At 29.2% G+C, this 21,629-nt stretch overlaps 3 protein-coding genes across 4 annotated transcripts; 1 reads left to right on the top strand and 2 right to left on the bottom strand.

Moving 5' to 3' along the window:
- Positions 1–576: 576 nt before the first annotated feature.
- Positions 577–2,096, bottom strand: LOC112758762 (large ribosomal subunit protein P2-like). The gene is made up of 4 exons (XM_025807505.2): positions 1,979–2,096; positions 1,706–1,797; positions 876–1,114; positions 577–781 (listed from the first exon to the last, which is right to left on the bottom strand). The coding sequence occupies exons 2-4, from the start codon at positions 1,791–1,793 to the stop codon at positions 755–757; spliced, it is 354 nt and encodes a 117-aa protein (XP_025663290.1). The 5' UTR covers positions 1,794–1,797; positions 1,979–2,096; the 3' UTR covers positions 577–754.
- Positions 2,097–11,408: 9,312 nt separating this feature from the next.
- Positions 11,409–15,505, top strand: LOC112758741 (IQ domain-containing protein IQM3-like). 2 transcript variants are annotated; one of them, XM_025807475.3, is made up of 9 exons: positions 11,409–11,759; positions 11,895–12,003; positions 12,373–12,438; positions 12,646–12,734; positions 13,233–13,320; positions 13,589–13,735; positions 13,829–13,921; positions 14,296–14,397; positions 14,767–15,505. In XM_025807475.3, exons 1-9 carry the CDS (start codon positions 11,557–11,559, stop codon positions 15,274–15,276), a joined length of 1,407 nt encoding a protein of 468 aa, XP_025663260.1. In that variant the 5' UTR covers positions 11,409–11,556; the 3' UTR covers positions 15,277–15,505. The 2 variants fall into 2 exon arrangements, with proteins under 2 accessions (XP_025663260.1, XP_025663273.1); XM_025807488.2 differs by lacking the exon at positions 14,296–14,397 and having other exon boundaries at positions 11,464–11,759.
- A 1,260-nt stretch (positions 15,506–16,765) lies between these two features.
- Positions 16,766–20,573, bottom strand: LOC112729999 (subtilisin-like protease SBT4.15). Its single transcript, XM_072210815.1, has 6 exons — positions 19,946–20,573; positions 19,108–19,208; positions 18,767–18,994; positions 18,191–18,299; positions 17,864–18,083; positions 16,766–17,355 (listed from the first exon to the last, which is right to left on the bottom strand). Exons 1-6 carry the CDS (start codon positions 20,501–20,503, stop codon positions 16,814–16,816), a joined length of 1,758 nt encoding a protein of 585 aa, XP_072066916.1. The 5' UTR covers positions 20,504–20,573; the 3' UTR covers positions 16,766–16,813.
- Between the last annotated feature and the right edge of the window lie 1,056 nt (positions 20,574–21,629).

Below are 21,629 nucleotides of genomic sequence, written 5' to 3'. Positions count from 1 at the left end.
ATCTATGTTAGAATTATCCCCCTCTAAAACAAAACTGAAAACGAATTTAGTTTTAAGAACGTGCTGTTTGCTGATTGTGGGGCCATTCTTGAGAATGTTTGCATGGGGATTTTGGTTCCTCTGTTTAAAACTAGGTATCAAAGAGCATCTGCATGTGAAACATTCCCCTGAATTATTAGTTGGTTTACTTATTTTGTTCGGTTCTATAATTTCACTCGATTTTCAGTTAAGTCCTTATATTATATTAAATTTTGTAACTAAATCTCTATCATAACAAAAATGTTAAAATTAATAGAATATTTTATTAAACTATATAAAATATTCAATCAAGTGTTAGACATATTTATTTTGTTTAACGAAATATTTTATTAATTCTGATATGATATAAAGACTCAATTAAAAAAAATATGGAATAAAATTATAGAAATCGATAGAATAATTAAACCTTATTAGTTAGTGCCAGTTTCTTATTGCTTTTTAACATTGTCAAGGAGCATCGTTTTCTTTTTACTTTTTTTTTTTTTGGGTCTCTTCTACCCAAAAACACACAAGACATATCTATAGCAAGAAAGATAATAACCAATAAACTCCTTTCTCAATTATCAAAACGTAATTCCATAGCATGAAGAAACTAAATTAAGACAAGATTGGAATTAATAGGCACAACAATCTACATTACTTATTTAGAATAGAACTATGATAAACTAAGCAGCAGCTCTAGAGTAAATTGAGAGTATGTTCTGGAAAAATGCCATTAATCGAAGAGACTGAAGCCCATATCCTGCATTATTAAAAAAGAAATTAAGATGAAGAATCAGAGACTATAATATAGAATGAAACAACAGAGATGTAGTTGTTGCAAACTAGAAACTTACATCATCGGATTCCTCTTTTTCCTCCACCTTTTCTTCTTTCTTAGCTGGAGCAGCTGCCGGAGCAGCAGCAGCAGCACCTCCTCCTCCGGCGGGAGCAGCGGCAACAGCGACACCACCACCACCACCGGAAGGCACAGAGGCTAACTGTTCCCTGCCGGCAGCAATAACCTCAGTTATATCCTTCCCCTTCAGCTGAGACATCAACAGTTCAATCATATTATCCTCTGCTTCTGCTCCAACTGCATATTACCAAAATTATGAAAATGAAAGTTAAATTTTGATGACATGATAATATATGATCAGATATCTATGTAAAAGTAGTTAAATCCTGCATGTAAATTAAATTCAAGTTACAATTTTTTTTTTAAATGACAATTGACTACAATTTCACCCCATATTGCATGCAATAACTATTAACATTAATTAAAAAACAACAATGCATATTCCATTAAACATTTAACATGAATTAACCATATCAGATTTTGTAACTAAGTACCTGCAAAACGAATATCCCTAATATCCTTTGACCGAATATTTTGTATAGTTTAACAGAATATTTCGTAGGGATTTCGTTACAAAATCTGATATGGTATAGAGACCTAATTGAAAATTTAAAGAAATTATAGGGATCAACAGAGTAATTAAACCATTAAACAACAAAATGCATATCACAGAGTAAGCTACATGAATCAAATGAAATGAAATCACACAACAGCTTATATTGTAATCAATCCATTGAAATCAAAAAAATTTAACAATAGGGATATATATATTTTTTTTAATGGAAGTAATATTATGAATTTATATTGATAGAGATAGGAGAATGGAACCAGAGCCAAGGATGCCCTTGATGTCTTTAGCAGAAGGGTTTTTGTTGCCTCCAAGAACAGCAAGCAAATATGCAGCAATCACCTTCATTTTCCTATCAGTCAAAAATCCCACATCAAATTAAATTAAACAAAAAATCGTTAACAACAATGATGTAACATTAGCCAGCTCAAACACTATAACTACTATACAACTTCTATTTAATTTATTTATTGTAACAACATTTCAGCAATGGCCAAAATTAACTACGGAGAAGGGAAAAGAAGAATAAGAACCTGCGATGGCGAAGATTCTAATGACGAGTTCAAACTTGAAACTCAATGGAACACAGATTCTGTTCCTGTTTCTCTTACGTCACTCTACGTAGCAATAGTTTTTGGTAGTTGCACTAGGGTTCGTTTTATTAGGAACAGAAAAGAAAATTAAAATGATGGGCTTCTTATTGGGCCAATTTGACCAAGTCTGGGCCCATATATGACATCTCTTGTATTCTTAATGGGCCTTCTTCAAATCCACTAGATATTGTTGACCAAAAAACAAAAAGAAAAAGAAAATAGAGATGTAATTACTAATTAGTAACCAATTGAAATTAGTAAAGATAATAAATAATAAATATTACGTTGGTTCCTAAACCAGAAATTTTGAGTTGGTATTTTAATTAGGAATAAAATATTAAAATCTAAAATAAGTATATTAGTTAATAAATATAGTTAGAATGAAACTAATTACTCGCTAATTAATACTGCCTTTTATACCATTTTATTAAGGTTTTCATTTTCTTATTTTTTTTTCTTTATTTTCTAATAATTATCATGAATTTTTACATGGTAGAAAAGTAAACAAGTGATCACATGCACCCTTTTATATTGGTATTAAAATGTTACTAACAAGTGATTAATCTCCAAGTATACTGATGTTTTTGATAATTTACACATTCACACGACTAGTGTGTTGGCCATGTCAAATACTGAAAATTCAAAACACGAGTGTTGATATTTTAATAAATATATATCTATTGTACGGAATAATAATAATAATAATAATAATAAGCTTGTCTTGTTTAAGTATGTATCTAAATATATTACCCAATAAAGTTTAAGTCCTTTGGTATGTTGACTTATTATTACTGGTTTAGGTTTACTACTCTTGCAAGTTGCACTATTTAATTAATTGATTGCAACAACTCTGATTTTGACCTATCTCCCTTCTTATATTTAGAACAAAACTAGGAATGGCACTACAATAATTAATTAATGTAACAAATTTATTAATTAGCAATAAATTTCTAATGAAACTCACATTTGTGAATAATTAGTTATTAGCATGTTGTTAGATCGAAGAATACTGTAAAAAATAATTAAAAAATGAGTAAATATTTTTTTTGGTCTCTGTCATTTTTTAAATTTGACTATATGTTTCTTAACCTTTATAAAATATCAGATCGACTCCTATTCATATATTCCGTGATACCAATAAGTTTTCTGTTGGTTTTTTCGTTTATAGTCGTCGAAAAATATTGAGGTGTAACATACAGCCTATGACATGGTCTTGGCGCATCATACGTAGAATGGTATGTGTTTATTGGGACTATTAAACCCATGTATAATAAGCAAAGCAACGTCGTTTTAATTTTATTGCTTCGGGTCAAAACGACTATAAACGAAAAAATCAACGAAAAAATTTATTGGTATCGTGGAATATATAGATAGAGGGCCGATCTGATATTTTATAAAGATTAGAGGGCGTGTAGTCAAATTTAAAAAAAAAGACGATGACCAAAAAAGATATTTGCTCTAAAAAAAATAGTGGTGTTAATAAAATAATTTGAAATAATAAAATACATAATAATATGAAATGAATCTGGAGTTACTTTTAAAATTTACTACCTAACTTACTTAGTACATGATTGCAAATGAGAAAATACTGATTCTTTTTACAACCACATTAGAGATATATTAAAATTTATACTGAAAAATAAATTATACATTAAAATGAATTAAATTACATATATATTTATATATAAATATATAATAATTGATTTTTGTGTATATTTAATATTTTTAATGAAAAAATTTAGGAAATCAGCAAATTTTATTGTTTTTAGCCATCAATTAACCATCAATGATATTTTTAATAGTGTGAAATTGTATCTAATGGTATAAAATTATTTAATTTTTTTTTTATGGTTAAGTGCTAACCAGAATTTAACAAAAGTGCTGACCCCTAGCACTTCTCATTTTTAATATATAAATTAGGATAAAAATTTTACGATTACGAAGCTAAGATATTTTTAGAAAAGAATGTAATAAGCATAGAATTATACACATGTTAAAAAATATTATATTTATGAATCAATCATCAAATTAATTATTATGTATTTATATATATATATTATTTTATATAATTATATTTAAATATATTATATATAAATAATTGATTTAAGAATTATTTTTTTTATACATTGATTTATTAATATATATTATTGTGGCACTTTAAACTATTAGGTTGCATGAAAAAACGGTAATCCAACGATGTTGTGATGGATTATTAGATACGTTCAGATCACAAAACTAATTTAATTGAATTGAAAGCTGATACTTGATAGTAGACATTAGTGGTTTATGATTTTGCTTAAGGTCACTATCTAACATGTAATGCACATCATTATTATAATATATATTTAAAAAAAAAATTGAAGTCTTCAAATTTCTAGGGCTCTTTCTTTTCTCTTATTTGTCTGTTATAGCCACGTCCTTGTCTTACTTAAGCCCATTTTTCTATGCATTTTTATTAATTATACATTAATACACTATCTTTGTTAAATTCATGAATTTGGAGTATATTCTGATTTCTCAACTTGCATAATTTATGTATTTTATTTATGTATCTACATTGATCATCGAACATTTTTTAATACATTATTATTTCTGAATTAATGTTTTCAGAAAAAAATTGTATTATTCATATACATTTAGTAAAAAATTATCTTAAATTAGCAACGATATTATTCAAATTTCTAATATTATTGATCATAGATATAATTCAGTTAAGTTACAATTGATCACATCACTAACCGAATAGTCCCCATTATTTTTGTGAAATTGCTTTTGTTTTGAATATGATATGACTTGGTGAATTATTTATCTTGTTGGAAAAGCATTTTTTTTTTTGTTTTATTGCAACCGCACCTTGTTACTCTGAGCGACTAAAAGATAGAAATTAATAAAAGATAGAAATTAAAATAAAAATTTTTATATTATATTTGATGTAAAAAATATTAGACTAAGTTATATTTTAGTATTATGTTTGATTTAAAATAAATATAAAAATTAAAAAATAAATTTAAAATTTAAAAAATTAAATAAAAATATTTAAAAAAATATTATTAAAATTTTAATTTTTTATCTTTAAAAATTTTAGTTTCATATATCTATACTTTTTAGAAGTATTTAAAAGACTAAAATTTTAAATTTCGAGACTGAAAATTTAATTTTCGTCTTTGATCACTAAATATAATATTCCTCGATATCAATTTCAAAAAGCAATTACAACCTTAAATTTTATCAGATTATTTAGAAATTTGATTATAAAAAAGAGAGAAAAATAATTAGTGATTCTAAATTATTCTTTTAATTAATTATGTTCTTATTAATTTTTAAATAAATTAAATTTTAAATGTTTTATTTTTTTGACATTTTAAAAATAATATATATTTAAATTTTTATCCATTAAAAAATTAAAAAAAAGTTGAATTATGATTCCAAATCATTACTTTAAAAAATCTCAGAATTCACAGGACTTATCCAGTAGTAGGTATGATAAATAATTTTTCCTGGAAATTAAAATTAACAACGTGGGGCCTTAATTAAATATTGTGTTTGATGTGCTGTAATGACACGGACATCTAAAATTAAAGGACACATATACTTTATTTTTTTGTTTTATTCACAACATGACTTAGGTTGCTCTCAATTGGAAAAATTTAAAAGAAATTTACTATATTACTCCCTCTAATAATCCGGTCATTATTATTGTTTTTCTTGGTCAACGAAAGCTATGAATAAACAAACCTACTCTATCTCCTTTCTTAATGACCAAATGTGTGGCCAGAAAATATAATGGATGAGGATGATTGAAAATAAAAAAAAAATAATATTCCAAAAATAAAATAAAAAAGGATTTAATTATTATATATATTAAAATTATTATTAACAAAAATTTTAAATTTTTTTATATAATAAGTACATTAAATCTTAAGTTTTATATAATTTTTATAAAAAATAAAAAATAAATTAACAATTTTAGTGTACCAAAAATTGTTACACGTTAGTTTGACCATGAAATCGAAGACTTGAAAAGCAAACTACACTCCCAAAGTCCAAACAAATAACCATTGAAATAAATAAATTTCACGTGGCCACTTGTTCAATTCTTTCTAGCGAAATGATATATACGAATTTCTAATATTTATAAAATATTTAAAATGCTTTTATATAAAAAATAAATTGAGAAAAAAATATTTATATGTTACTTATATTTGCAAAGATGCTTTTTATTTCTTTTTCCTTTTTGTAATAGTTTTTTAAATGATGTTTAAGAAAGGAGTTCTGCTATAGAGTCAATAGAATATTTGACTATGTCATGATACCACTCATCCTAAAAATTTAAACTGATGAAAAAAAGTAACACGAATAATTATATTTCTAATACTAAATCGAATATCTCTAAATCTTTATTGTACATGTTGTACAAATATTTTATTAACTCCCTATACTTTCTCTTAAAAAAAATATTAGAATGCTAGAGGATTACTACAATATTATTTATTTATTTATTCTTTTAATTGAGGAAGAACTAACGAAGAAGGTGCAACGTAATTAATGGGAAATTAATGGTAAGAAAAACGCAGCACAAATAATTTGACTATAACCACGGAATTCACGTGTTACATTGTATAGTGTACCTTATAGTACGTATATTAATTAACATTGAGTGTAACTTAATGTATGTATGTAACTTGTGATATACCACTAAATTAACATAGAAATTGTGGCATATACCATAGTCTATGATCAAATAGGGTTTTGGTTAACAAAGAAATATTTCACTAAAAATTTAAATTTATGATATTTTAATACATTTTTAAAATATTAAATATGTATGTTAAAGATTCTTGATATTTATTATTATTATTATGGAAAAAGGTTAAGGAATGTGAAATATTTATCGTCAAATACATAGTGATTTTTATTTTTTTATCACTTAAGGACAAACAACTGATCACATGGTATTCTTTATATTCAAAATATAATTTAAATTCCTAATTTCTTGATTAAAAGGCCAGATGATGGTATAAAAACAAATATTTAGCAAACCGACATACTCGTTAAAATTAAATTTTAAAGGTGAGTTGTCTCAATAAAATGGACAGAAAACAAATAATAGGAACACTGTGGGGGATAAGGTTGGGACGCATTCAATATACATTATTTCTAGTCAATTAGTGTATGACAAAAGAAAGAAAGTATATAGTTTTTATGGTAGGTATTCATGAATCGAATTTGATCTGTATATTTGCGGTGTTTATTTAAATTTGGTTAAAAAATTGTGGATATAAATTCGATTGGTAAAGTTATCGGATTGGATCCGATTCATACATTAATAGATTGGACTGCAGATTTTGTGTAGGTATCTACATATAATTTGCGTATCTTTAAAAATAAAAAATTAATAAATAAATATTTTTTTATGTTTTATTTTAACTAATAATTATTATATATGTTATATTATTTTAATTTATTATTTTAAAAATATGTTTAATATTATTTTAAGAATAAATATATTTAAAAAATAAAAAAATAAAATTTATATATATTTTTAATAAAAATAAATTTTTAAAATATTTTTATATTTTGTAAATATATCCGATATCCGATCCGATCCATACATTTGAAAATAGGATCAGATCTAAACTTAAAAATTATAGATATTAAAGCTAATCATATCTAATAATTTTAGTGTGAATTGAATTAAAATTTTGGTCATATCCCATCTTATTTAATCTAATCCAACGGTAAGTTATGTTTAGTAAAGTCGGACCAAAGTATTAATAGGGCAGCCAAATATTGGTTTCAAAGGCAGTGAGTTGTCCTCTATCATTGAACCATAATCTTTGGAAATAAATATTGTTGCTGTTGTACATGATATTATTTGTTTATATATATATTGTTATAATTAAAGTTATATTTTTTTATATTTTGATAATACTTACTTTAATAATATTTTTTAAAATAGATATATAATATAAATATACTAAAATGCATTATATATATATATATAGAGAGAGAGAGAGAGAGAGTATCTTATGGCTCATAAGAATTTAGTATGGCGGTTTTAATAATTAATTGAGATGGTTTTTGTTTAATTATTAGGTCGACATCCTTTCATAATAAAATAGTGTTATCATCACAATTTATATATGGTGCATGAAAGTAAGATACTTATAATTATGCCCAAAAAAAGTAGTAACTTATAAATAAACATAAAATTCAAAGATGGTTGCTGAAAATGGGACAAAGTGATAGTTGTGTACTTTTGTCTTTGTCTAACGTTGTTATTATTATTATTTTTGTTTATATTATTAATTAGTAATAATTATATTAGATGTACATTAAAATTCAACTATCATATTTGGGGGAGTAGCATATAATAATACCGTCAAGTTCCTAGTGTGATAATATGCTACTAGCTAGTGTCATGTATTTGTCTTAGTGCTACTATTTGTGAAATAACACTAATAATTTTCAACAAAAATTATTCCACTTTTAATAATTCAATCTACTATATACAAGTATAAAGGTAATGATGTATTTGTATATTTAAATGCTAAGTACATCACATAAAAATTTAGAAAAACCAAGGATGCAGTCATATTATTAAAATTGAAACTAGTGCATATTATATACCCCCAAGTGATCGATAACTAAGGATACAATTAAAATTGAACAATTGTTTATAATTGATGGTAATAAATTAAATAGGGCTGCCCAACAATAAAAAAAAAAACATTTGTTATGTATTTAGTATTTACTCATCATGTATGGACGCATGTGGAGAATATTTTCCTAATTAATCATGATACAAAATAAACTAGATGTTTGAATTTCTCTTATCTTCTACTCTTCTAATCTTCTTTGAACATTTAAAAAACGATACATAACGATTTTAATTATAATTTTTTGAGCTGTAATTCATCCAATCTGTTAAAAAACCATTAGAATCAATTTAGATTAATTAATATCATTTATATTTATATAACATATTTATATATTAATTATAAAATTTTATATTTTTATTATTTTAATTTATTTAATACCTATAAATACCTCTTGTATATTATACTTTTGTTTACACTGAATAATACATAAAAACACTTTCTTTAGTTTGGTCTTTTGTTTCTAACATAGTATCAGAGCGAGGTTTTGATCTTGTATACCCATCTACTATTTACAACTTCCTGATCAAAAAGAGGATCAACCAAAATTCAAATGTGTACTTTTTCAAGTGCCTGTATTTCTTCCTGCATTACTTGTTGTCAATTTGGGTTTGTGGAAACTTCTCTAAATGACTTAGGTTCATGTTGATGAAGGATAGTAGAAAAATAATGATAATCAAGAAGATGAGGAGGTGGATTCCTTACCCTAGAAAAACGAGCGGGAGCAGGAGACATGACGGTAGGAGCAGGATCATCGTCCGATTTGAAATCATCGGGAGATGGAGAAGGCGGAAGAACAGGAAGCTGTGGAGGGTCACTTGAGATAGAATCTGTAGAATCATCACTAGGAAAAAGATCAACATTTGGGTTAGTAAACAAAGGTGACTTAGTAGTAGGAATTGACTCAAAGGATGAGAACCAAAAAAACATGTGATGCTCCCAGAAGACAACATGACGAGATATACAAATACGTTTAGAGAGATGATCCCAACAACGATAACCCTTGTGTTCAGTGTCATAAACAAGGAAACAACACATACGAGCCCGACGTTCAAGTTTACTATGTTAATGAGGCTGAAGAAGAACAAAACATACACAACCGAAAACTTGAAGAGAACTATAATCTGGGGAGGTATGGTAAAGACGCTCAAAGGGAGTAACATTACCAAGAACAGAAGAAGGGAGTATATTGATGACATGAACAGCAGTAAGAACAGCTTCACCTCAAGTACGCTCAGGACACGAAGAAGAAAGAAGTATTGCACGGACGGAGTCAAGAATGTGACGGTGTTTGCGTTCATCTCTACCATTTTGTTGAGATGTACCAGGACAAGAAAATTCAGACAAAGTACCTTGTTCTGCAATAAAGGTTAAGAGTTTGGAATCACGGTATTCTATAGCATTATCACGTCGGAAAACCTTAATGACCTTGGAAAACTGAGTTTTAATCATAGTAGCAAAGTTGATATAGATCTGAGGTAACTCATGGCGATTAGTCATCAAATAAATCCAAGTAAAATGAAAAAATCATCAATAAAAACGACAAAGTATCGAGCTCCTCCCATAGAGGCAGTGGGAGCGGGACCCCAAACATCAGAGTGAATGAGATCAAAAGGAGAGCAAGCAAGAGATGAATTATTGTGAAAAGATAAAACAGGTTGTTTGGCAACTTGGCAAGAAATGCAATCAAAAGATTCATTAGTTATCCTCAGTCGTCTCCTACTGATATTTTTTGTGATAACCACAGTGCTATTCAGATTGCACATAATTATGTGTTTCATGAATGCACCAAACACATTGAAATTGATTGTCACTTTGTTCGGCAACGTATCTTTATTGATGCTGTTCGTCTCATTACTGTTAGAACACTGGATCAGACTGCTGATATCTCCACGAAAGCTTATCACCTGACTCGTTTTCGGACTTTGTTATCCAAACTCAAGCTGGTATCCTTAACTCTCACTTGAGTTTGAGGGAGGATATTAGAGAATCATTAGAATCAATTTAGATCAATTAGTATCGTTTATATTTATATAGTATATCTGTATATTAATTGTAGGATTCTATGCTTTTATTACTGATTCATTTAGTACCTATAAATACTTCTTGTATATTATATTTTTGTTCACACTGAATAATATACAAAAACACTTTTTTTAGTTTGGTCTCTTGTTTCTAATACAATCTAACGGTAATATGTTATAATTAATTTAGGTTGATTGAGTGATAAGCTTATTTATTCTTTAAGTAAAAATTAGAGGTTCGAATTCCATTTTGTGAATAAAGTAACTCATTGGTCAGCAACATGGGAACTCTTAAATAGAGTTCAGATCTACGATAAATTAGTTCTTGACATATTGAGTTAAGAGATACTGTCAAAAAAATCGATAACATCTTGTGATGCTATTTAAAAACAATAGCTTTTTGTTTTTTTTAATGCTTGTTGAGATTTTGTTTAATTGTTTTTTTTTGAATTTATAGTTTAACGTAAAGAAATAGTTATCTTTGTTTTTTAGTAAAACTAATATATTTACTGTTATCTGTTATCCTTTGACAAATTTATTTTTTCTTAAAAAAAAAAAGTTAAAGAAAGATAGAAGCGCCTGGTGGAAGAAGAGATAATAGTAAGAAGGTAAAAAGCGCGTTGTAAGAAAAAAAAAAAAGAAAATAGGAAAATGGATAAAATTAAGTAATAACGAAAAAAAAAAAACAAAACAATGTGTAACCCCAAACAACAAATAATATATAAATGCCACGTGAATGTTTTTCTTCTTAACATTCATTCATTTATTTTCATTTCTACATCACACACACACTCTCTCTCTCTCTGAAACAGAGTCATAATAATTTCAGAGAATAATGGAGGTTGATACGCTCTCTGCTTTTGAACCATTCTCCTTCGGAGATTTTCGATTAACGTCCTCCTCCGATTACTCCCAACTCTCTCCCAATGTCGATCCTCACGCGCATTCACGCGCTGCTCTCAGAGTTCAGAAGGTTTACCGCAGCTACCGTACTCGCCGCCGCTTGGCCGATTCCGCCGTCGTCGCCGAAGAGCTCTGGTGCGGTGGTGCCTCCTCAACCTCAATCTATCAATTCTAAATTTTCATTCCTTCATGCAACTCATTCTCAGACCTCTTAAAAAAAATCAAATTTTTTATTTTAATTATTATTATTTTTGTTTGAATTTTTTGAAGGTGGCAAGCGATAGATTTTGTGCGGCTAAATCATAGCACGATTTCGTTCTTCAATTTGCCGGAAAGCGCTGCTTCTCGCTGGAGCCGTGTTCGTCTCAACGCTGCCAAGGTTTTCATTCAACACTCTTCTCTCTCTGAAACTGAGTCTGAAAAATGAAGCCTTTGATTAAGTGTTTGTTTTGTTTCATTTTTCGCCGTATTTAACATACTGTGTTTTGTTTCTGTTACGTGATTATGTTTTATGTATATGTATATATGTGTATAATACTATAATGTAATGCTAACATGATCAATAGTACTCAATAGTGATGAGATGTGTGTATAAGAATACTTGGAGTTGTACGGTATATATACCATGCTATACGGATATTTATGATTGATTATTGATTATGGTTTTGGAAAAATGAATTGAAGGACCAAGTTTTGAGCTTGATTCTGAAGAAAAATGGACCCTTTTTTCTATGTTTTCTTTTGACAGGTGGGTAAAGGTTTGTCCTTAGACGCCCAAGCTCAAAAGTTGGCTTTTCAGCATTGGATTGAAGCTGTGAGTTATTCAATACTCTCCCTATTTATTTTTTTTTATTTTATTTTATTGTTGTTATAGTAGGGTGTAGTGGTTGTAGAAGCTATTTATTTATTTATTTAATTGATAATTCTGTGTTACTTAAGTTTGTTTGACCAACATGCTCTTATTAGTATATTTCTTAATTCTAATTAATTAATTAACTAGTGTTAATTATTTGAACTGTAGATTGATCCACGCCATCGTTATGGACACAACTTGCATTACTATTATGAAGAATGGTGTAAAACGGATTCTGGTCACCCATTCTTCTATTGGTGAGACTTATTTATTTATTTACCATTTTTTTTGCCAATTTATTTTTATCTCTTCAAGGAAACCCCTTTACTTTTCCTCAGAGATTTGGCTGAAACCATAGTGGGTTGATTTGTGTGTGACTTTGACTTGGAATGTGTGAAGATGACATTTAAAAAAAAAATTAATTGCTAATGCTGTTGATAATGGGTGATTAGTTGATTACTTTCTCAATATTGATGGTGCTTTTGCATTTGACTATTGCTGGGGTTGGTTCTGTATTACTCTTTCATGACTTTAGCCTATAAATGTTTACCTGAAACTACACAAAATTATTTTGAAAAATCTAAGCTGGATCAGCTAAATATAAAGGTACATATAATTGGAACATTTGATTCTGTTTTCTATCTCTTGTTACAAAAGGTGAAGCTTGTTATAAATGGCATTAAGGCATTACTATGCTAACATGAGAATGATGTATAATTAGTTTTATTGCTGAAATCTTTATCCTCATTCTGCAGGTTGGATTTAGGAAATGGGAAAAACATTGATCTTGAGCAATGCCCTCGATCAAAGCTCCGAAAACAATGCATTAAGTATCTTGGACCTGTATGTTCATCATCTAATTAAACTCAATACTTTCTTTTTATATATCCCCTTTGATTCCTTTTATCCATCATCGTGAATTTCATCCACCTTTAGATCGACATATTTGGATACAAATTATATCCTGACATTGAGACAGATATAAGGGAACAGAAGGGTATTCATTATTGTAGTTGACTTTGATGATGTTGATGTGTATTGCATTATTTCAAAAGTAGCGGCTTGTTCCTGATTTTCTGACCTGTTGATCCTTAAAATTTTCCTAAATCAGCAAGAGAGAGAGCACTACGAGTACATTGTCTGTGATGGGCAAATTATCCACAAACAAACTGGAGATTTTCTTCATACATATGAAGATACCGAAGTTGCCAAGTGGATATTTGTAATGAGTACCTCCAAGAAACTTTATGCAGGCAAGGTAATAAGTCAAGACCAATTAACAGTTAAAAGATTTCAAAGTTTTCAGCATTTCATTCCACCCAGCATACTGACACATTGTAGTAACCCTCAGAAAAAGAAAGGGTTGTTCCATCATTCTTCCTTTCTGGCTGGCGGAGCTACCGTAGCTGCCGGAAGATTGGAAGTCGAGAATGGGTTTCTAAAGGTATACTTGTTGTCTTGTTGATTCAATATGTTGCATGATTAAATCGGTTGTGCTAACCTCTTCTAAAAATATGGCCCTACCTTCATGAATAGCCTTAAAGAGATAGTGGGAAGCATTTTCTTTTTTCTTTTTATTTATCTTTTAATTACAATATTTTGGTTAATGTCCACCGAGTCACATTGGTACGCTTTTGCTTATTCCAATTTCTTTTGTGCATTGAAAAATGTCCATTTTTTGGAAGAATACATGTGGTTTATGTGCATTGAATCACATTGATATTATTATTATTATTATTGTTGTTGTTGTTGTTGTTGTTGTTGTTGTTGTTGGGTTCTTGAAAAATGTCTGATTCTCAATGGCTTTGACTTTTTCAGTCCATATCTGCATATAGTGGACACTACCGGCCAACAGATGACAGCCTCAATAGTTTCTTATCGTATCTCAAAGAAAATGGGGTCAATCTTGATGAAGTTGAGGTATCATTAGCATTGATACATTTCCTTTCATCTATACTCCAATCATTATGGTGGTCCTTTGTCAAAATCTGGTCTGTAGAAAACTTTAGGCCCAAAGATGCTTTTCTAGTCTCGATCTTCATCTGTTCTTTGTTCAACTTGAAACTTTTGGCCTTATATTTGCAAAATGATGTTTAATGTCACAGAAAATTGATTTTGCATTGTTCACTCCTAGAGTCAAAACATTTTACATTCTGTTAGAGTCACTTTTGAGGAACTACCGAACATAAATCAATTTAACATCAAATCAGTTTTAACTAACCGATTCTACATAAGTAGAACCAAATACAGTTATTGATTGAGGCTTGTATTTTTTTTTTTGGTTAATAGATCCGTAAGCCAAATGAAGATAGTGATATGTATGAGGACAAGCCTATCGAAAGCGAAGTAATAACCGAAGTTCCAACCAATGGCAACGTGTTTTCTTCTGAACCCGAAATTTCCAAGGAGGTGGAGACCACCCCATCCTCAGATAAGGAACAGGAAGATCCTCAACCTGAACCGGCACCAACACCGACACCGACACCTACCTACATGAGAACTCTCTCAGGTGGTCTTCAGAGTCCAAGAGCCGAGGTACCAAAGACTTCGATATTGCAAAGGATAAATTCCAAGAAGGCCTCAAAGTCCTACCAATTAGGTCATCAACTTTCAAGTAAATGGTCAACTGGTGCTGGTCCTAGAATTGGTTGTGTCAATGATTACCCTGTTGAGCTTAGGTTACAAGCATTGGAAATGCTTAACCTTTCTCCAAAATTTCCACCTTCACCTTCTTCTTACATGCTAGTGGGTGATCTTATGTCCCCTAATGCATCTCCAATACCCAATATAGCACCATGACTTTATACTGATGATACTTTTGTTAGTTGAGTTTGAGCCACTCAATTATCTTGTTAGGATAATAGTGGTTATTATAGATATAGTCTTGGTTTAGGATTTTCTCCTCTAAGCTTATATAGATGGTAGCTTCTAAGTAAATGTTTAAGAAAAAAAGTTATGTTCCTATGTCATCTCAACCTGTGAGAACTTTAATGTTATCTTATAGTATGAAATCCAAGTTACAGAGAAATTGATTAGTGTTTTTATCATTGTGAATGTTTATAGTGATAGATTTTATGTGTGGAAAAAAATGTTTATACACGTTGTTATATCAACAAAAAACATGATTTGACTATTCATTATTTAAAAGCCTTTAAAAACAAAAAGCAAATTGATAGTGGATGACAAAAAAAGAAAATAAAAAGTAGTGATAAAAGGTAGGATTGAAAAATAAAAGACATGCATGCTATGTAGGACCATAGAATGTGCTACCTAACATTTATAGTTATAATATGTACATGCATGTCAAAAATGGCAAAAAGCTATTATTAGTACCAATATGATTCCCAATTACATAATTTGACAAATAAAAAGAGTGACAAAGGAAAATAGCAAAAAATCCCTTGGCTTGGTTGCATATAAACTTTAGCTGTTTTTTTTTTTTTTGGAATATAAACTTTAGCTAGTGTCCCTAGTAAAGTATAAATAAATAAGTAGATAAATGGAGGTTTGATCATGATATGTTCATTGTTTGATCTATAGTGTAGATAAATTTTATTTCCTTTATTCCTTAGGGTGAGTGCACCTCTTACTTAATTCAACTTATTTATTTACAGGGTTCACATCTCTGCTATCTATAGAGTGGATCTCTCTGATTTTCATCCACTAATTTGCATTGTTGAAGAATGGAGACCATGCATATGGAAGCTAAGTTTTTATGGCTTCGGAAGAAACTCTTCTGGATGTACATTCTCTAATCTCTATCACTTTATCTTTTAGTATTCCATTCTATAGTTAAAATGAGTCATGCTATATTTTTAGGTCTTTATCACTGATATTTAGATCTTATTACTAAGAATATGACTAATGTAGCTTGAAAAATTATAGTTATTTTTGCCGACTCAAAATTTGTTTATTTTCAAATTTCAAACTTTGGACTACAAAAAAAGAAATGAATTTCCCTCTCACTTTACCAAACTAATTGTGGCTTGCATCATATTTAATATTGAATGGATTGATTGCCTACTCAAAAATGGCTTGAGACAAAAAGCTTGGTCCTATAACTTTATTATAATATATAGTCATTGATTGAAAAAAAAAAAGGTTAGGATAAAGATTACTAAATCAGTATATTGCACTAGTTAATGTTGGGCATCAAAATTGAGTGAAATGGACAATCCATGTAGCCAAATATCTTTTCATTCCAATGTACATAAAATGAGAATGAAAATCAAATACTCCTAAACTTAGAATTAAGAGAAAAAGTAAAAGATAATAAAAGAACTCCTAATCAAAATTAATTCCTAAGCTAACAAAAAATTAGTCCAGTACATGGAATTCAGTACACATTTCCTTGTTTATAGATAAGTATAGGGCTTCTAACATTGTGTTTAGAATCATTCCATTCAAGTGATGCTGATAATACCTTTATCCCTTTTGGAAATTGAGGACCCTTTATGACAACCTTAAAGGACAACTCTTGTTTTATCTTACTAAATTGCAATATACTTGGTTCAACCTTAACTGAAAGATCCTTTGGTGCTGTAATGTTAGCCTTATAAGTTGAGTTTCCAGTTCCAACATTAGTCACAGTCCTATAAAATGTTGCTGAGATGGTAGAATTGGAAGGAACCTGAATATGCATTGAAGGGTAATTGATTCCATCATTTCCTTGTGTCGGTTTATTAATGGTGGAACAATTAAAGCCTTTGCTTCCAACTAGTATATCAATGCTTGTGCTATTGTAACCTTCATTGCATAAGAATGCAATGTAAGAGTCCAAATTAATGTCATAGATTAAGCCTGGGTCCAATGCTCTTATAGGGTTGATTCTTCCTGAACCAGTTCCTAACTCAGCTGCAAAGTCTTTCATGGGAATAGCTGAATCATAGAGGTCAAAGTAGATTAGCAAAATCAGCATGAAAATTTAAGGTTTAATTATTCATGTTAGAATTTATTACCTTTCTAACAATTCAGATGGTTCTTTTAGTTTCATCAAATTTTCAATTAGGTCCTTATAGTTTAAAAGTCTATAATTGAGTCTTTATATTAGATAAAAACTTTCAATTTGGTCATTTCTAACAATTTTTGGTTGAAATATTCATTTTTTGTGTTTGATGTAGGATCAATTATGAAATATTCTAAAAGCAAATATTTTAGTATCAATGTGTTTTTGTGAAAAATAACAACTAGTGAAGATCTAATCACAAATTTTTAAACGGTAAGGACCTAATTAAAAAATATTAGTAAAATTATAAGGATTAATAGAATAATTAAACCAAAATTTAATTACTCAATTCCTTAGTTCTAAACCCATATTTCATTTTTTTGCCCAAATATAATCAGCATTTTGTGGTGATGAATTTTTTTCCATTAAAAAGGTTCTCACCGGTGGTCATGAGAGCAGACTTGACTGCAGCTGGAGTCCATTCACGGTGGAACGATTTCACATAGGCGGCGGCGCCGGTGGCATGAGGACAAGCCATAGAAGTTCCTGACAGTATATTAAAGGATTGAAAACGGTTGTCCTCAGGTTCAGGGTAAGTTGTTATGGTTTCCAACTTTGAATAACCACCTAGAATGTCAACTCCTGGAGCAGCCAAATCAGGCTGCAAAAATAAAAATCAAGTGCTTCATAAGAAGGAAAATTACCAAATGCAATTATAAGCTTAAGATATCTAACTAAGATTGTAGATGAATCATGAATGATGATCACCTTGAGGATTTTGGAGGTGATTAATTCAGGTCCTCTAGATGAGAAAGAAGCAATATATGGAACTTGGCCTGTTTTGCTTGTGGTTTTGTATATAACAGCTTTAGGATTCCTGAGTTCATAAATATTTAGATTGATAGACATATATTTATTTAGATAAGAAGATAGATAGAAAATAGGTTACCATGTCTCTATTTTGTAGCAAAATTTGTCTAACTTTTTATCTAAGAACTGTGGTATAGGGAAATGATAATGTCACTTCCATTTTACTTTTTTGCATCATATATTTGTATGAATTTTTTAGAAAAATGAATGGTATTAGCAAAATAGGAGTGACCCAACATTTTTCTGTCTTGAAACACTTATCAAATATGAAGTGAAAGAGCTAAACAAACTCTAAATACCCAAAAAAACACATATACTTTGACAGTCATTTAATTATATCTGTTCTTTTGAATGACTCTTTACGTGGTCGATATAAAAAATAGTTATTTTTTCTGATATGGTATTATGCAATTAAATACACGAGTAAAACTGTTTTACTGATTCTGCATCAAAATTAAATTCTAATAAACTTACTTGGTGGAATTGATGTAGAGAGAAATGTTATTTCCCAGAGTGTAGGCATCAACAGTGGAACTAGGAATAATTGTGACTGGGGAATAGTCTGCTTTAACAGCAGAAGCAGAAATAAGACCAGCTCCCTCTAATTGTTTTATGGTTAAGTCCTGATTTCCAGTGTCTCCAAGGCAGTACACAATCTTTCCCTTCACTTTGTCTTTGCTTAGAGTCCCATAATCACAAGCACTGCATCATACATTTTAATTATTTTCTCTTACTTCATTGAATTAGTCTTCTTTAATACAAATTTTATCTAAAGTTGTGCTGAATTTTTTTGGTAATCAATGATATCAACATACCTGGCATTGCCATAGCTATCCCCTGAAGCATTAATGGCTAGGTCTCCACTAATCAATGGATACATTTTTTTCTTGGGGGAGAAGGTGTTTATAGATACTCCCTGGCAACCATCAATCAATTAAACAGCAGAGTAATGAGTTATTTGTAATATAAGTAAGGCCAATTCTATGGTGCCTATGAGTTTTTGTCTAAATGTTGCCTAACTTACTTTTTGTAGTAAATTTTGATTTTTTAAAAATTATTTATTTTATATCTTTTAAATAAAATAATAACTTTTAACCATTTTTAGTAAATAGGCACCACATTATAGACACCATAGCATTCACCTATAAGTGAATTCAAAAAAGAAAAAAAAATTCAACTTTTGCATATTTAATTTTTGAGTTTAATTTTAATGAATTGGCTTAGTAAAATATTTTATACACATTATTTTTTATTTTTTTAGATGACTATTCATTCAATCAAAGTAAAAAGTAGTGATTTTTTATTTGTTATATGTACATGCATAGAATTAAATTTTAATTTTTTTTTAAAAAATATTTTCAATTTCTTTTAGAAGGTAAAAGCAAAAAAGCTGAAGACTCGCGTGTTCCTACTGTTTTCACGTGAATTTGTCAAATCATCTAACGATTCTCAAGAATTAACTTCACATAGAGACAAACTGCACGTGAGTTTCTACTTTAAAAATACAACAACTACTAACTAAATAGATTGCTATAGATTTTTCTAAACAATTCAATTATGCAAAGAATTCGAACTTTACAATGAAAAAGGACAGTTTAATGCACAAACATCTCGTAATAACGCAGAATTCAAGAAAAGAACATAACCACTTACCGTAACTTTTTTGCCATTACCAAGGGATATCGGTGTTATAAACTGTCTACCACTAGAAGAAGCAGCCACAGTTAAAATCCATGGAGCAACATTCTGAACGGTTTCAGCATAAGGACCATCATTCCCAGCTGAACATGTTGTTAAGATCCCTCTTTTCATTGCATGAAATGATCCAATGGCCACTGGATCACTGAAGAACTCCCTTGGATTCCCTCCAAGAGACACAGATATGAAGTTCACACCATCAGCAATTGCATCATCAAACGCTGCCAATAAGTCCATGTCACTGCATCCGCTGTTCCAACACACTTTGTACACCGCTATGCGCGCGTTCGGAGACCCGCCGCGGGATGTCCCGCGGCCGATGCCATAAAGACTGGCTCTCCGAACGAGCGCACCCGCGGCTATGGACGCCGTGTGTGTGCCGTGGCCTTCTTCGTCCATAGGGCTAAGATTTGTGTCCATAAAATCGTTTTGTTCTAAGTGGAAGAATTTTGCTCCTATCACCTTGCTGTGTTTTGTAATTAACATAGAAATGGAATGGAACCAAGTTTGCATTAGGTTTCATGCAAAATATGCCATAATAATTTTGAATAATGTTACTTGCATTCTAAGAAACATAAATTAAAATAAAATAAGAGCATCGTGTTTTTTTATATTGATATGTGTTTTTTTAATATTCTTTTTGTGAAAAAGATAAAAATGGTAAAAATAATAAAATTTAATTTTATGTATTTATTCACAAAATCATGAAAACAAAATATATATTAATCATAGTATTATTTATGTGTCTTTGTGAACAGTTGTGTGTTTCGAAAAAAAAGTAGAGAGTGCAATATTTTATATATATAGTATAGTATTTTTTATATATATTTATATACTAAAATGTAATAACTATATGATCAAAATATGTCCATCGAATAAAAAGTATAGCACCCTTAATTTAATAAATAGCATTTAAATAAAATGTTAGTCTTTGTGTGTTGCATATATAATTGCTAATTATCATAGCATCTTTCATGTAGCATAATAGTAATACATCAAAGAAAATTCCATATAGGCAGTAGTATTATTTCTCTTTTTATATGTTATATATCCATCATAATATATGAACCAAAAACTTAACAATAATAAAAAAAATTATTTTTGTGATGATAGGAGATTAAAAAAATTGATTATATATTTAAATAGATCTTTAAAAAATTTTGACGCAACGTTTTTATTTTCAAAATTTTTTTTATTACATTAAGATTCTTGAACTTTACAAAAATATAAGATATATAAGTCTTTACTTTAATTAGATTCGTTATTTTTACTTAGATAAATAAATTCTTAAAAGTGTGACGAAAAAGTTTATATATCTTACTTTTATAAAAAATTTTAGACTTCAACATAATAAAAAAATTTTAAAAACGAAAACATTCGATATAAAATTCTTTAAGGATGTATTTGGATATATACTCAAAATCAATAGACGGAGAGAAGAATACTTGTTGCAGTGTGTGAAATTAGCTGATGTGACACATTTACCCTTCCATGAGCTTGGGACAGGCCCAAACCCTTTATCATTGAAACATGGGCAATCAAGTGCAATTCCTGGTTACAATTTAAAAAAACAAAATCTATATAAACATTAAATAGATGATGAAGCACTTATATATTGTAAATTTGTAATTTGTAATTA

The sequence above is a fragment of the Arachis hypogaea genome, chromosome 2 (genome assembly GCF_003086295.3).
Source record: "Arachis hypogaea cultivar Tifrunner chromosome 2, arahy.Tifrunner.gnm2.J5K5, whole genome shotgun sequence".
Classification (NCBI taxonomy): domain Eukaryota; kingdom Viridiplantae; phylum Streptophyta; class Magnoliopsida; order Fabales; family Fabaceae; genus Arachis; species Arachis hypogaea.
The sequence above is the reverse complement of the archived record's forward strand: the minus strand, read 5'-3'. Positions and strand labels throughout refer to the sequence as shown.